This window comes from Microtus ochrogaster, chromosome 7, assembly GCF_000317375.1.
Source record: "Microtus ochrogaster isolate Prairie Vole_2 chromosome 7, MicOch1.0, whole genome shotgun sequence".
NCBI classification, from domain to species: Eukaryota; Metazoa; Chordata; class Mammalia; order Rodentia; family Cricetidae; genus Microtus; species Microtus ochrogaster.
In genome coordinates this window covers 41,232,523-41,245,899 of record NC_022014.1, presented here as the reverse complement: position 1 = coordinate 41,245,899, position 13,377 = coordinate 41,232,523, and the positions used below count along the sequence as shown (strand labels likewise).

The following is a 13,377-nucleotide window of genomic DNA, read 5'->3' as shown; positions in this document are numbered from 1 at the left end:
CTCCTCCTCCTCCTCCTCCTCCTCCTCCTCCTCCATCTTCTCTTCATCCCTCTTGTCCTGCCCTCAGCTTTCCATTGTAGGAAGACTGAACCAAACTGTCTCAACCCCTGGATGCCTGCTCTTCTCAAATAACCCCAAATGTCTCCACCCTGAATCCCAAGAACAAAGGTTTCAGTTAGCTTACTTATAAAGGGTTGACTGTAGGGGCCATATTATATAGGCCCATATTTTTACATTGTGTGGCAGCCAGAATTTTAGGCCACAATTTATACCTACCATACAGAAGGTGGTCACCTAGCCTTTTGAGACATACTGACATCCTAAACAAAGGGTCAGGATATGCTAATGCTGTTTTGCTCCTTTGTAAGTTGGAAGGTCGCCTGAGAAAGAGGTGTTAATTTAGTCTACATGACAGAGCAGACATCCAGAGCAGTCATAGATAGGAAGACGTGACAAAATGGGCATGGAAAGGTGTGGAAGTGACCTTTTCAGCCGGTGATTTTTTCAGGATGTAAACTCAGGATTTCATAAAGGATCCCTAAAAACTCCCTCCCGATAAAGTCATATGAGTTGTGTCTCTATTCCCACACCTCCACACTGGTCTGAGAAATAATTTAGGCCCGGGCTGGCCCTGAACCACAAAGTGGACCCAGGCAAACAGAAGCAGGACTTAAAAGGGGACCCACAGGATAAGTGGATTGTAAAGACCACAACAGTTGACCCAGGCAAACAGAAGCAGAACTTAAAAGGAGAACCCACAGGATAAGTGGATCATAAAGAAGCTTCCTTGCCCCAAATGTAGGGCACAGGTAATGTGACATGTAGGTAATTTTGACTCACGTTATTGCCAGATACTGGTTTGTGGTGAGACTATAAGAAAAGCAGTATTTTGAATTGAAAGTTGAAATTTAAACCATGCCTCCCCGCACCAGATTATTCTGTAGTTGTGTGGTATTCTGAGTCAAAGTGCTTCATGGAGTAGCTGTCAGGTGGTATGCATGTAAGCACATCTAAAGAACCATCAGCAGTAATAACTATTGTTGCCAGACTCTGTTTTACATGAATTACTGTAGTTGCCACTCTCCTGTAAGAACAGCTACTACTGTTTTTCCTACTTTAAAGACACAGACCTTAGGTCCTTTGTAAAAACTAAAGGACTGGTTAGAATCCAGGCCTGAATGCCCATCCAGGAAATTGGGCTCAAGTCTGCACTGCGCACCTCTGCCACCCTGGCTCTATCAGATTGCAAGTATTCAGTTGCACCAGTGCAGAGGAAGCCAGAGCCAGGGTGGAATATGACAGCTCAGCTCCGTGGAAGGACGTTTTCCAACAGTCTGGAGCACCATTAGCAGGGCTGTCAGAGAGGAGAGGAGCTGTTGGTGCTGCCTGATGTCAGTCCAGGGACCCTTGCCTCAGAATTACCCAGGATGCCAATCTAAGGCCAAATCAGCTCTCTGGGTGATGATAATACTTAGATGGGTTTGAATTCCTGAATTTAGTGATTTTTTTTTTTACTTCCTTGTTTTTCTTCTAGTACCAGGTAAAGAAGTTGCAAATCCCTTTGAAAAATGCCTGTACACTTGAGAATAAAGCAACAATGCAGTGTTGCTCACTCTAGAGGTACTACCACCTGGTGCAAGCTCAGAGATGGACACCCACCATGTTTGTAGGGAAAACAAACTCCAAACCAAGAAGCTCCTCACAGCTCCATTCTGTACCACTTCTGTTTCACCCCTATCCTGCACCGCCTTCCTCCCTGCCTTCACCAACACTGAGTTTCAGCTTGGGGACCCCCTTGTTATCTAGCCACATTCCTGCTGAGGACATACATTGTGCTTGGTGCTCCTCAAGGGGGAAATGCAGGAGGATGCAGAATGGGGAGCTATACTCACTGCCTCCCCAAGAGAGTAAACAGTGCAGTAGATCTGAGGGATGGGCAGATCAAAAACAACTGCTCAGGTAGAAGGCCAGGGCACAAGTAAAGAGCAGAGGCATTATTGGTCAAGGGGTGTACAGGAGAGAGACAAGCTGTAATGACAAGTACATCTCATGACCAAACTCAGGAGGCAGAGAATGCTGGATCCTCACTCTCAGGGAGACTGGGTTGGGTTCTTGGTTCTGACATGAAATCACAGATAGACTCGGGGATTACAATGGCTAGGGTAAGTAAAGGAGATAACGTGTTCAACAACAAGAATCGAAGAGGTCAAAGACTAGAGTCGTCACATGGCTCACTTGTGGAATGGGCATCGAGAGCACACTGCCTGGGAACAGACCTTCCTCTGACACACAACATTGGGCAATGACTGGCCTTGAGATTGCGGCCACAGCAGTCCCCACCACAAGAGCACAGGGACAGTGGGTATCCATCTCTGAGCCTAAAGCAGGTGGCAATAATTCTGGAGTGAGTCATTTTATATTCAATCATGCAGGTGATTTTATCCACCGAAGTGATTGGTATACAGTTTCCCTTTAAAATAAATACACAAAAAGAAAATGAGTGAATTTAAAGGTTTTGCTTTAGTAAATAGTAAAAAATATGGCAGCGGAGTGAATGACATTTCAAAGTTTGACTCAGATGAACCTGGGGGACTCCCTGTAGGAGTCCCGGGGAAAGCTTGGAACTCTTGCCAGGAGAACTGCTCGTGTAGAAAGAGGACAAAGCCATTCCTGTCAGATATTGCTCATCTTCAGTGACCAAGAGGTAGAAGCTTATCCTAGCACAGAGCCTGGCTCCTGGTCCTCATCAGTGTTTGTGCTGTCACCTCAGTTATTCGACCAGACTCTCCCATTACCTTCTGGCATAATCCAACCCAACACGTTATCACTGTGAAGTCTATAAATTAAGCTAAATCACTTATTAAGTGCCCAAAGCTGTTTCTGTCAGTGTCATTTTAGTAGGCTTTTTAGGAGGAAATGGAAGTAAACACATTTAATCTATCCTGTAGAGCCAAAGTCTGAAGTTTTTGTTTTATTTTAATAGTCTATCCTTAAATTTTAAAGTTTGAGATTTTTTTTATTGTCATTATTCATCCAGTCTTTCAAGACCTTAATGAAAATTAAATGACATTTTAAACTTGTAATTCAGACTTGAAGGGTTTAATGACAATATACAATGACCCATTGGTTTTTATGTTCTGGATTAAGTAGCCTTCCTGTAAGTAGAAACGTAGATAAACGTCATCTCCAAATCTAATTACCTTGGACTTTGACAAGAAATAAAGCAGTCTCGCCACATATTTATAGAAGTGTAAATTGACATTTTCCTTGCAAGCTGGTGGTTTAAAGTGGGGAATCAAATTAGCTAGAAGAAAATCATAAACACCTGGACTCAGGCTAGACTTTTACTTTGCTTTTTAGTCATAGTTTATTCTTCTTCCAAATCTAATAGCCTTTCCTTGTAGTAGTATATTGTTTCTACCAACTGCACACTCAAGATAGCAATTTTGTTAGACTTCATCCTCAAAATTTGTTAATTGTACATGCTATTAAATATTCTGTTTTGTCTCTTAGTTGTAAAGAAGATGGTAATTTTGTACAGCATTCTGAGAGGAAGATGTATAGACTCGAGAGTCAGGTCACACCGTTTTTTGGTTTTTTTTCCTAATAAATCCAGATTCTACCTCAGATGTCCCTGAATTATTTGTTTAATCCGTGTATGAAGTTGGATTACATGGATTCTGATCCCCATGGTAATGAATCAGACATATCAGTTGTTTTACATACTGATATAGCATATGGTTGTGGTGCAGGTTGAAATAAAAGATTGTTAAACTATATTTCAGCTCTCATTGACTCCCTGTTGCATAGAAACTTTCCAAGTGAAAGGGAATCTCAGTGTTTACAACCGGAAGCATCCTTAGAGAGTCTCTCATCCTTCCCTTCAGAGGGCAGGTGAGAAAGTGGAAGCCCAGAGAAAGCTGCTTGTCAAGATGGGGGCCCTGGCAACAAGGTTTGACTGGGATGGAAGTCTGCTGGTACCTGGCTCAGCACTGCTTCTCCACCTCTGTGGGGTGATGTCGACACTGGTTACTGAATTGGTTTCATGTCTATTCATTTCTGGGGCATGCAGTTTTATTCCATGATGGATCTCGATTTAAACACTATGTGGCTTTCTTTTAGGCTGGCCTCCACATTCCTTTTAATTGTGAAAGCCTCAGAACACTCTTGGACCACTTCTTTGGAAAACTTTTCTACTGGCAGCAAGTCATTCACTGTGATCCTGTTCAGCATAGCCACATTTGAGTTTTCCAAGTCTAAAGAAGACTGCTTTTGGTTTTCCCATGAAGCTGCATCATTGTCTGTCCATCTTAGTGTTGGTCACTCTTCTGCCAGCTGCTATGGTTTTGGGAGATGTGGGAGCAAATCATAGTTCCCACAATGCATCATTTCTCCCGAGCTTTGAACTCCCAGCACGTTCCTACTCTAGTGATGATGTCATCATAGCCAAAGAGGGAACAAACGTTTCCCTGGAGTGTCTTCTCACGATGGATCAATATGGAGATGTCCACTGGTACAACTCAAAAGGACGGCGGCTACATGGCAGAGGTAATCCTATAAGTTGTGGTCAGCCAGGTGACTCAACCCTGCTTTGGGGGTTAGGACATGCTGAGCAAGAATTCTCCAAGTAAGATGTCAAGGGGACTGCTTCAAAGGGGGTTAGGGATGCAGTTCAGTGGTTGAGCACTTTCCTAGATGCACAAAGCTCTGGGTTTGATCCTGGGGTTGGCAAGGGGATAAGGTCTGAAGTATTATACCTATCAAAAGAACAAAACAATTATAATCCTTGAACAAAAAAGGATAGGTATAAGTTTATAAGGTGGTCATATGACAGTAAGCTGCTTTCCATCCTGTTGAGTTTTCCTTCTACTTCTTTTGTTCATTTGTTTTGTTTTGGGCAAAGCATTATAGTTCAGGTTCACCAGGTGCTCTGTAGCCAAGAATGACCTTGAATTCCATATCATCCTGCCTCTGACTTCCTAGTACTGGGATTATTATCATGCCCCATCATGCCCACCTTCAGCTTTTTTTTTAATTTAACTTTAATTTGCTTGAAAGCAAAGTTTGTCTTCTAATCTTTATTTCTTTTATAAGAATTGCACAGTGACGAGTCGTCAAGGTAGCTCAGTAAGTAAGGCACTTACCATCAAATCTGGCAACTTTATACCCACATCATAGAGATAGCAAACCAACTTCCACAAGTTGTCTTCTGATGTCCACATATATATACTGGTGTGTGGACCATATGTACATAATACACACACACACACACACACACACACACACACACACTACATATATTTTTTTTAAAAAGAATTATACACTGATAATTTTGTCAAGGTTTACCTTTTATTGGGCTTTTATTCTTTGTATGAATTCGTTTGGTGCACATTTTAATCTAGACTAATTCTTTCACTAGTGTTCTGTTAGATCTTTGAGTACCTGAGACGGTGCCTCAGTGGTTAAGAGCACTTGCTGCTCTTCCAAGAGACTCAGCATCCATTTGGCAACCCACAACTATCTGTAACTTGAATTTCAGGGGACCAGATGCCCTTTTCTGGCCTCTAAGGCATTGAGGCACTCATGTACATAGACATATATGCAGGCAAAACATGTATATACATAAAATAAAAATAAGTCTTTAAAACAACAACAAAGAAAAAAATAAAAAAAATTAAAACAACAACAAAGAAAGAAAGAAAGAAAGAAAGAAAGAAAGAAAGAAAGAAAGAAGAAAGAAAGAAAGAAAGAAAGAAAGAAAACGAACAAGCCAGGTTGTAGTGGGATATCACAGCATTCAGGAGGCAGAGACAGGCAGATCTTTGAGTTCAAAGCCAGTCTGGTCTACAGAATGAGTTCCAAGACAGGCAGGGCTACACAAAGAAACCCTGTCTTTAAAAAAAAACAAAACAACAACAACAACAAAAAAAACAGATGTTTGTGATAAATACTTGAGTTACAAAGTACCTCAAAGGGAAGTTACCATGAAACCAAAATGGTGGAGAAGTCTCCCCATTAGCTAACCTTTCAGGAAACACTCTTGAAACACAGAAGGAGACAGATGCTCTCTCCATCTCAAGTACCCATTTGCTGAGCAGTGGAGTGTGTCTCGGTGCTCAGTCCTCGCCTAGCAAACACAGGTTGGCTCTCCAACACCACACACTGGAAGTATAGTTGCCTTAGTCTCTTTCCCGTGCTATAGTAAAAACCCTGACAGAAGGTGCTTGGGAGGAAAGCGTTTGTTATAGTCCGCAGTTCCAGGTTAGTCTGTTGTTGCAGGGAGGCCAGTGGCAATAACTCAGAACAGCTGCTTGCATGACAGCCATAGTCAAGAGGCAGGGAGCAGTGAAAGCATGCTGCTGCTCAGCTCAATACTGCAGGTCATCAGCTTTTGTGAGCAATGCCTTTACCCAGTGAACTCTCTCTCTCCGGCCCTATGCTAGGAGTTTTTTTAAAAAATAACTTTGGGTCGGGCGGTGGTGTGTGGCGCACGCCTTTAATCCCAGCACTCGGGAGGCAGAGGCAGACGGATCTCTGTGAGTTCAAGAGCTAGTGCCAGGACAGGCTCCAAAGCTACCGAGAAACCCTGTCTCGAAAAAACTAAAAAAAAAAATAATAACTTTGGTACATTGTCATATGAGTTCATGATGGAAAATAAGCAACATTTCAATCAAGATAGAAGCCCATAGCCCATTACCCATAAATAAGCATGTCTATACTTCTGAGACCTGTCCGTCTCATGTATGAAAATGTATAGGCCACAGCATGGTGTAGACTCACACACATGGATGAGCATGTCTTTGAAAGACTAATCATTTGGGTCTATATGGATGCTTGGTGTCTGGCTATGATAAGGAAATACTGGCCTTAGGATGGATGGTCAGGAAGATCAATCTTCATTACTTGTTTTGTGCTGATAGAATCCTAGTCAGACATGACAGTCTGCTTTTCTTTCTTCCTTTCTTTCTATTTTTTAGCATGATTGAAACAGTAGAGTCTAACAGACAAGCTAAGATAGTTTTATGAAAAAGTGAATATTGGCAAAGCAGTTGATCTTTTCTGTAATTTTTTTTCTGTTTCTGTTGGATTTATTAGATGGAAAATGGTTGGTTTCTGACAACTTCCTAAATATTACCAATGTAGCCTTCGATGACCGTGGGCTCTATACATGTGTCGTCACCTCTCCAACTCATGCCTCCTACTCAGTCACCCTCCGTGTGATCTTCACCTCTGGGGACATGAGTGTCTACTACATGGTTGTCTGCCTGATCGCCTTCACAATCACACTCATCCTGAATGTCACTCGGCTATGCCTGATGAGCACCCATCTCCGAAAGACCGAGAAGGCCATCAATGAGTTCTTCAGGACTGAAGGGGCTGAAAAGCTCCAGAAGGCCTTTGAGATAGCAAAGCGCATCCCCATCATCACCTCAGCCAAAACCCTGGAGCTTGCCAAGGTCACCCAGTTTAAGACCATGGAGTTTGCCCGCTACATTGAAGAACTGGCCAGAAGTGTCCCTCTCCCACCCCTCATTCTGAACTGTCGGGCCTTTGTTGAGGAAATGTTTGAGGCTGTGCGAGTGGATGACCCTGATGACATGGGAGAGAGAATTAAGGAGAGGCCAGCCTTGGACACTCAAGGTGGCATCTATGTGATTAACCCAGAGCTGGGACGCAGTAACTCACCTGGTGGGGATTCAGATGATGGCTCTCTCAGTGAGCAAGGCCAGGAGATAGCAGTGCAGGTGTCTGTCCACCCTCAGTCAGAGACCAAAAGTATTGGGACAGATTCTCAAGACAGCAGCAATTTCTGCACATCCGATGAGCCTGCACCTGCTGAGGGCAGCACTCACTGCTGAGTGACAACTGACAGCTTGCCCAGTGCTCAGGAAAGGAGCCTGCTATGAGGAATAGCATTATTATAAGATGACCAGGGTCCTCTCTTTAACCTTAAGCACACCAGACTATGAATTGCCAAAGTCCTTGTGAAAAGGCAATATTTTTCTGATACTTGGTCATTTTCTTTAAGGTTGCTGGAGTGATGTGTGCTAAGACTGAAAACTACCTGAGCTGTTAACACAGTGAGGCTTCTTTTCTGGTTACAGTTTTTCTTTGGCTCTTGTGTGACACATCAAAGAAATGAGGGATTTGTTCTCAGCAAGTCGTGTCTGGCCCAACACTTCCTAACTGTCGCACCTGTGAGTCAGCCTTGCACGAGACCCTTGGTCCCTATCTTGAGACTTTATCCTGCACTGTAGCTGTCTAGACCAGTGCCACACGTGGGGATGCCCTGCCCTGAGGAGTGAACAGCCCCATGTGCTGGGCCAGATCTTTTCAGTGAGCACTACTGTGTTACACACGTCCAGAGAGTAAATTGCCATTGGAAAACCATTCTCACTGGGTGTGGTAGCACACACCTTCAATCCCAGCACTCAGGAAGGCAGAAACAAGCAGATCCCTGAGTTCAAGGCCAGCCTGGTCTACGGGGTGAGTTCCAAAACAGTTTTTAGAGATACCCAGTCTCCAAAAACAGAAGAAGAAAAGAAAAAACATTCTCAGTGAGAAATGTATCCTTCTTGGGAGTACATCCTGTCTTTAGCTTACTAAGACCTTTAGTCCAGTGAGGTTGGCCTCAATGTCCCCAAGGAAGAATGTTTTCAGTGTTTTGTGAGCAAGAATGATGTCAAGTCATCTCTTTCAAATCATTAATTTTGATACTTCTTAATATTGTCTCGGGCTTCCTTCCTCTTCTTAAAAGTACTGAATTCCCAAGCAAGCTCTGTTTGGGTTGAGAACTGAAGAATCCACTTTAGAGCAAGCTCGGCAACACTCCTGCCCTCTGTGGTCCTCAACCTGGTGCTAAAGGTGATACACCTATTCTAGTCTCACTGAAACTCATCATTGCTGGAGTTTTTGTTCTTTGAATGCGTCCTTTTGAGTGAGGGCTGCCGTCATAGCCTTTCTAGAAGCACTTACCTGAACTCAGATGAGATCATTGTGTTCGGTGAGTTATATTGTATTAAAACAGATAATCCAGCCATAAGGTGGGAAATAACAGATAGTGCCACCTGGCTCATCTGGATACAGTGAGCACTGAAGCTGCCACTTCCCGCCTGGCCAAGAATGACAGGACTGATTATAAGTAATCTTCACAATCATCTCCTCGGCTGCAGGAAGCTCTTGTAGAATTTTAACATCGTGGCTGGGGAGCTCAGTGAGATGCTTCTCTTCATTTGGCTTCTAGTTGTGGAAGCACTGCTTGAATTAGAAGGTCCCAAGGGAATGTGCAGAGGGGGTGTTCGTAGGAATTGAATTTGAAGTGTCAAACAAGCAGAGGATGACAGAAATTGACAGTGTAACAGTGAACTCAGTGCCTGCCTTTGTCCAGGTTTATCAAATATGACGCCTCTGCCCTGGACAGAGTGAACGAATCAGTGTGCAGTGTGATCAGCTGGCATATGGATAATATGGTAATGCTGCCTTTTCTATCTCTCAGGCTGTTTCCATGGAAACCTCCAGAGCCAAACAAAAGCTACCAATCATTTAACCAAAAAGCTTGCCTTGGCTCAGAGATGTGTCTTTCTTTAAGGAAAGCTGTTTTTGTACATTTGGCTGTAGAACAAGGGCTCTTGAACATACCCTAAATTATAGAACATGTTTTCCCTTCTTACACCGTTCTCTGGACAAATTAAAATTTTTAAGAATCTCTTCTGTGGGGTCACAGTCTCCTGAATGTCCCTCAGATCTGCAGTCCCTTACCTGATAAAGCAGGTTTGGGATCTCTTCTTACAATGAAGTTTGTTGCCTTAAATACTGGTTCTACACCACATGTTCCTAAAAGGGACATTAATGTCTTGAACTTTAATTTAATGACCAGAGTTTAAGAAAATAGTACTTTGCAAAAATGGAAAATACCAAAACGATTGAGTAAATTCTCATATTTCATGCAGGCCACTCTACTGTAGCCTGGGCCAGTTGTCATGGAAACATAAAACAGGCACTGGGTGTGGTAGGACACACCTGCAACCCCAGCACATGGGAGGCAGGGGCAGGAGAATTGCAAATTCTAAGCCAGCCTGAGCTATCTAACAAGACCCAGGCACCATAAACTAACCAGTGGGCATGCAGTTGGGGATGGGGTCCATTTCCCTACATGCACTAAGCCCGGACTTGATCCCACCAGCGGTGGTAACCTACCTGGTGGCCAAAGCTACTGCCCTGCTTTGAGCCTTCCTTCCGAGTTCCATCACCACCAGGTAGGTCAAAGCCAGGAGGCGTGGCAGACTAGTAAAGCTGGTTATCAGAGTGAGGGGACATTTGTTAATGTGTCCTGCGTCTAATCAAATAGATGGACTCAGCGTAGACTCGTCTGTCTGTAAACCTTCGCTGTTGTTAACAGCTGGTGTCCGTATCTCTCTGGCTGGCTGAATTTTATAGGTTAGATTTTTTAAATGCCTTTGAGCACAAACTGTGTGTAAAATAAGTCTGTCACCATATTGTGAATTTTGTATTGTCATTTAATGAACTTCAGCGTTCTTACAGAATTAAATAGTGACTTTTGACAGAATTAATGGTTGTGATTCCATCATCTTCACGTCTTTCCACACGTACACTCTTTGAGTTGATGCCCTGTTGTCTATAGCAGTTTGGTAACCCCAGTCCTCAAAGCCGTATTTATTATGATTTAAATTTTTTTATGAAGCAGATCTTGCCATATTGTTCAACCTGGCTTCAGATTTCATCCTCCAGGCCCAGCCTCCTGTGCTGTGCTGGCCTTCATCTGCCTTTGTTGCAGTTTGTAGTAGGCTGGACTTGAACTTGAAATAATCCTCTTGCTTCTGTCTCCCAAACACTGCGGTTACAATTTATGTGCCACTGGGCCTGACTTTTCGGCTTGATTCTTGAGTCAGACCCAGTCCGCTACACACAGGTCTATTTCCTGTCCACTACACACTGATATAAACATTATCAGAACTGTTGCCAAGGGACAGTTGTGAGATCCCCTTCTGCTACTTTGTCTCCTTTCCACACGCTTAAGGTCAATTGCCATCCACATGCCACTTCCTCTTCAGTCCCCGAGCCTCGAGAGCACTTGGACCAATGCTTTCTTTCTCTATACCTTGCATGTGGTTTCACCCTACAGCAGACTAAGCTGGGTCCCTGACCATCCCAGGAGGCTTCATGCTTGCTGTCTAGAACCCAGCTCAGCCCAGTGCTGGCTTCATCGCCACACCAGTGATTGCAACTCTAGTGTACCCTCTTTCCAGAGCCACATCTTCTCCCCTGGGCAGGAGCGTGACAATACTCAGCCTCATGAAAACTTCGGGTGCTTATGGATTTGTCTCATCAAGGAAATGAGTGTTGTTTGATAGTACTTGTGTCTCAGCCGTTATTTTAATAAAAACTTGAATTAAAAAGTCAGAGTTGAATGTAGTACATTAAATGGAATGTTTGAGTCCACAGAGGAGGTTTCTTCTCATGGATGATCCAGTTTGCTCTCTTTTCGGGTGTATGTGTAGGGCTGTTTGCTTGCATGTATGTCTGCAGCACAGGATGCCTGGTGCCTGAGAAGGTCCGAAGAGAGTGTTAAATCCCCTGGAACTGGAGCTATGGACGGTGTGAGCTACCATGTAGGTGTCTGATAGCCAAACCCAGGTCCCCTCTAAGAGCAGTAAGTGCTCTAAACTGCTTAGCCATCTCTCCAGCCCCTGAAGTTCCATCTTGATGATTGTAAACAAGGGTGTATCTGAATGCAGTGTGATTGTTTCAACTCAACATTCTTCTCCTTGTCTGTGTGGTGCCATGAGCCACACTTGGGTGGGTACCTTCCCCACAGCAAACCAGCAGGTAACTGTCACTCTGGACCCAAACAGCACAGCTTCCCACTTCTGAAGTGAAGCTCTCCATAACTGGGAAGCCGATCCAATGAATGAGTCAGAGGTCAGAGGACTGGCGTGTGTTCCTGGTGTGCCATGGTCACGAGCGTTGGCAACTGGAAGCATTAGCTCCGGGAGAAGTGTGGTGTTCGCGCTAGTGATGGAACCAGCAGAGAAAGGAGAAAGGCAAGGGTGGAACATACAGCTCATTACTTAAGTGGAGTGAAGATCCAGCCCTGACCTTCAGTGGCAAAAGACCTGATCCTGATGCCACCACTGACTTTTGAAATCCAGGGTGGGTGTATGGAATTTGATGTCAATTATTTTAAAGAGGAGTACATTTAAGATCAGCATGGAATTCCACCACCCACTTCAGCATTTACTCGCCGAACCTGATGATGAGTTGATGCCTAATTGGTTGTAGAATCCACATGAGGATGAGCTGGAGCAGCATAAGGAAATATGGTTTGCTTAGCAAAGGCAGCATCAGCACTGTTAGCCATATCCAAATAATACACGCATCAGCTGTGAGTTCCTCACACCCTCAGATTTGCATCTGGCTGTGTGCTGAGGCAACCTGGGGATGGCAGGCCACCAAAAGTAGACTGTTTCTCAGATAATTGCAGCACAGGCCATCCAAGGATGGTGCAAGGGCTCAGGCCTGCTATTGAGCTCTTGACTTGTAGACTCCTTGCCATTTTTGTGTGCGGCTTTAATTCTCATGGTCACAAGATGTCATATTTGGGTTCTAGAAGGAGCTCCTAAGACATAATTTTAGAGATGATTCTAGAAATGCAGGGAAGACAGGAAGGAGAAAGAAGCCAATACAAGAACATTCTGGAATGGATTACCGCTATGGGCACCTGGTGCTTTGTCTTCCTGGGACTACTCACATCTAGAGTTGTCTGATCCAAGGCCAGCAAGCTGGGCTATTTGCCATCCAGAGAATCTATTATTCGTTACAGGCTGTTCTCAGGTCTCTAGCATGTCCTGGGTGGAGACTCAAGTATGTCAGTAGGAAGTCTATGGTAGTAGCAGGGAGTTAGTTATAGGCATGGTGCCAACAGCACCTGCTCATAGGATAGCCCTTCTGCTTATAGCATGGCTCTACTTTCAGGGTAGAGAGAAAAGAAGACAGTCAAAGGGTAAGACAGCAGCTGAGTCTGGTGGGGTTTTTTGTTTGGTTGGTTTGTTTTTGTTTTTGTTTTTGTTTTTTTCAAGAAAGCAATAGACTTCCTGAAGCTGTACCCATGTGCTACCCAGGAGCACCCAGAACTAGGTCACCTATCTTATCATTGTGACCAAACACCTGGCAAAAGCAACTGAAGGAAGGAGGAGTTGTTTGGGCTCTTGTAAGGGTACAGCCCATCATGGTGGGAAGGCATGGAGGTAGGAGCTTGCTTGCCTAAACAGATCATGGAAGCAGAGACATGATTGGTAGTGCCAAGCTAGCTTTTTCCTTTTTCCTCTTTTTTTCTTTTTTTTTTTTTTTTTTTTTTTT

The 13,377-nt window shown here is 43.9% G+C and overlaps 1 protein-coding gene across 1 annotated transcript in view; it reads left to right on the top strand.

Moving 5' to 3' along the window:
• Positions 1 to 11,417, top strand: part of Mfap3 (microfibril associated protein 3) — a 19,000-nt gene extending 7,583 nt beyond the window's left edge. The window contains exons 2-3 of the mRNA XM_005350031.2: positions 4,123 to 4,548; positions 7,096 to 11,417. Of these exons, the coding sequence (XP_005350088.1) occupies positions 4,284 to 4,548; positions 7,096 to 7,859 (1,029 nt within the window). The 5' untranslated portion in view covers positions 4,123 to 4,283 and the 3' untranslated portion in view covers positions 7,860 to 11,417. The remainder of the gene's footprint in view (positions 1 to 4,122; positions 4,549 to 7,095) is intronic.
• Positions 11,418 to 13,377: the final 1,960 nt, after the last annotated feature.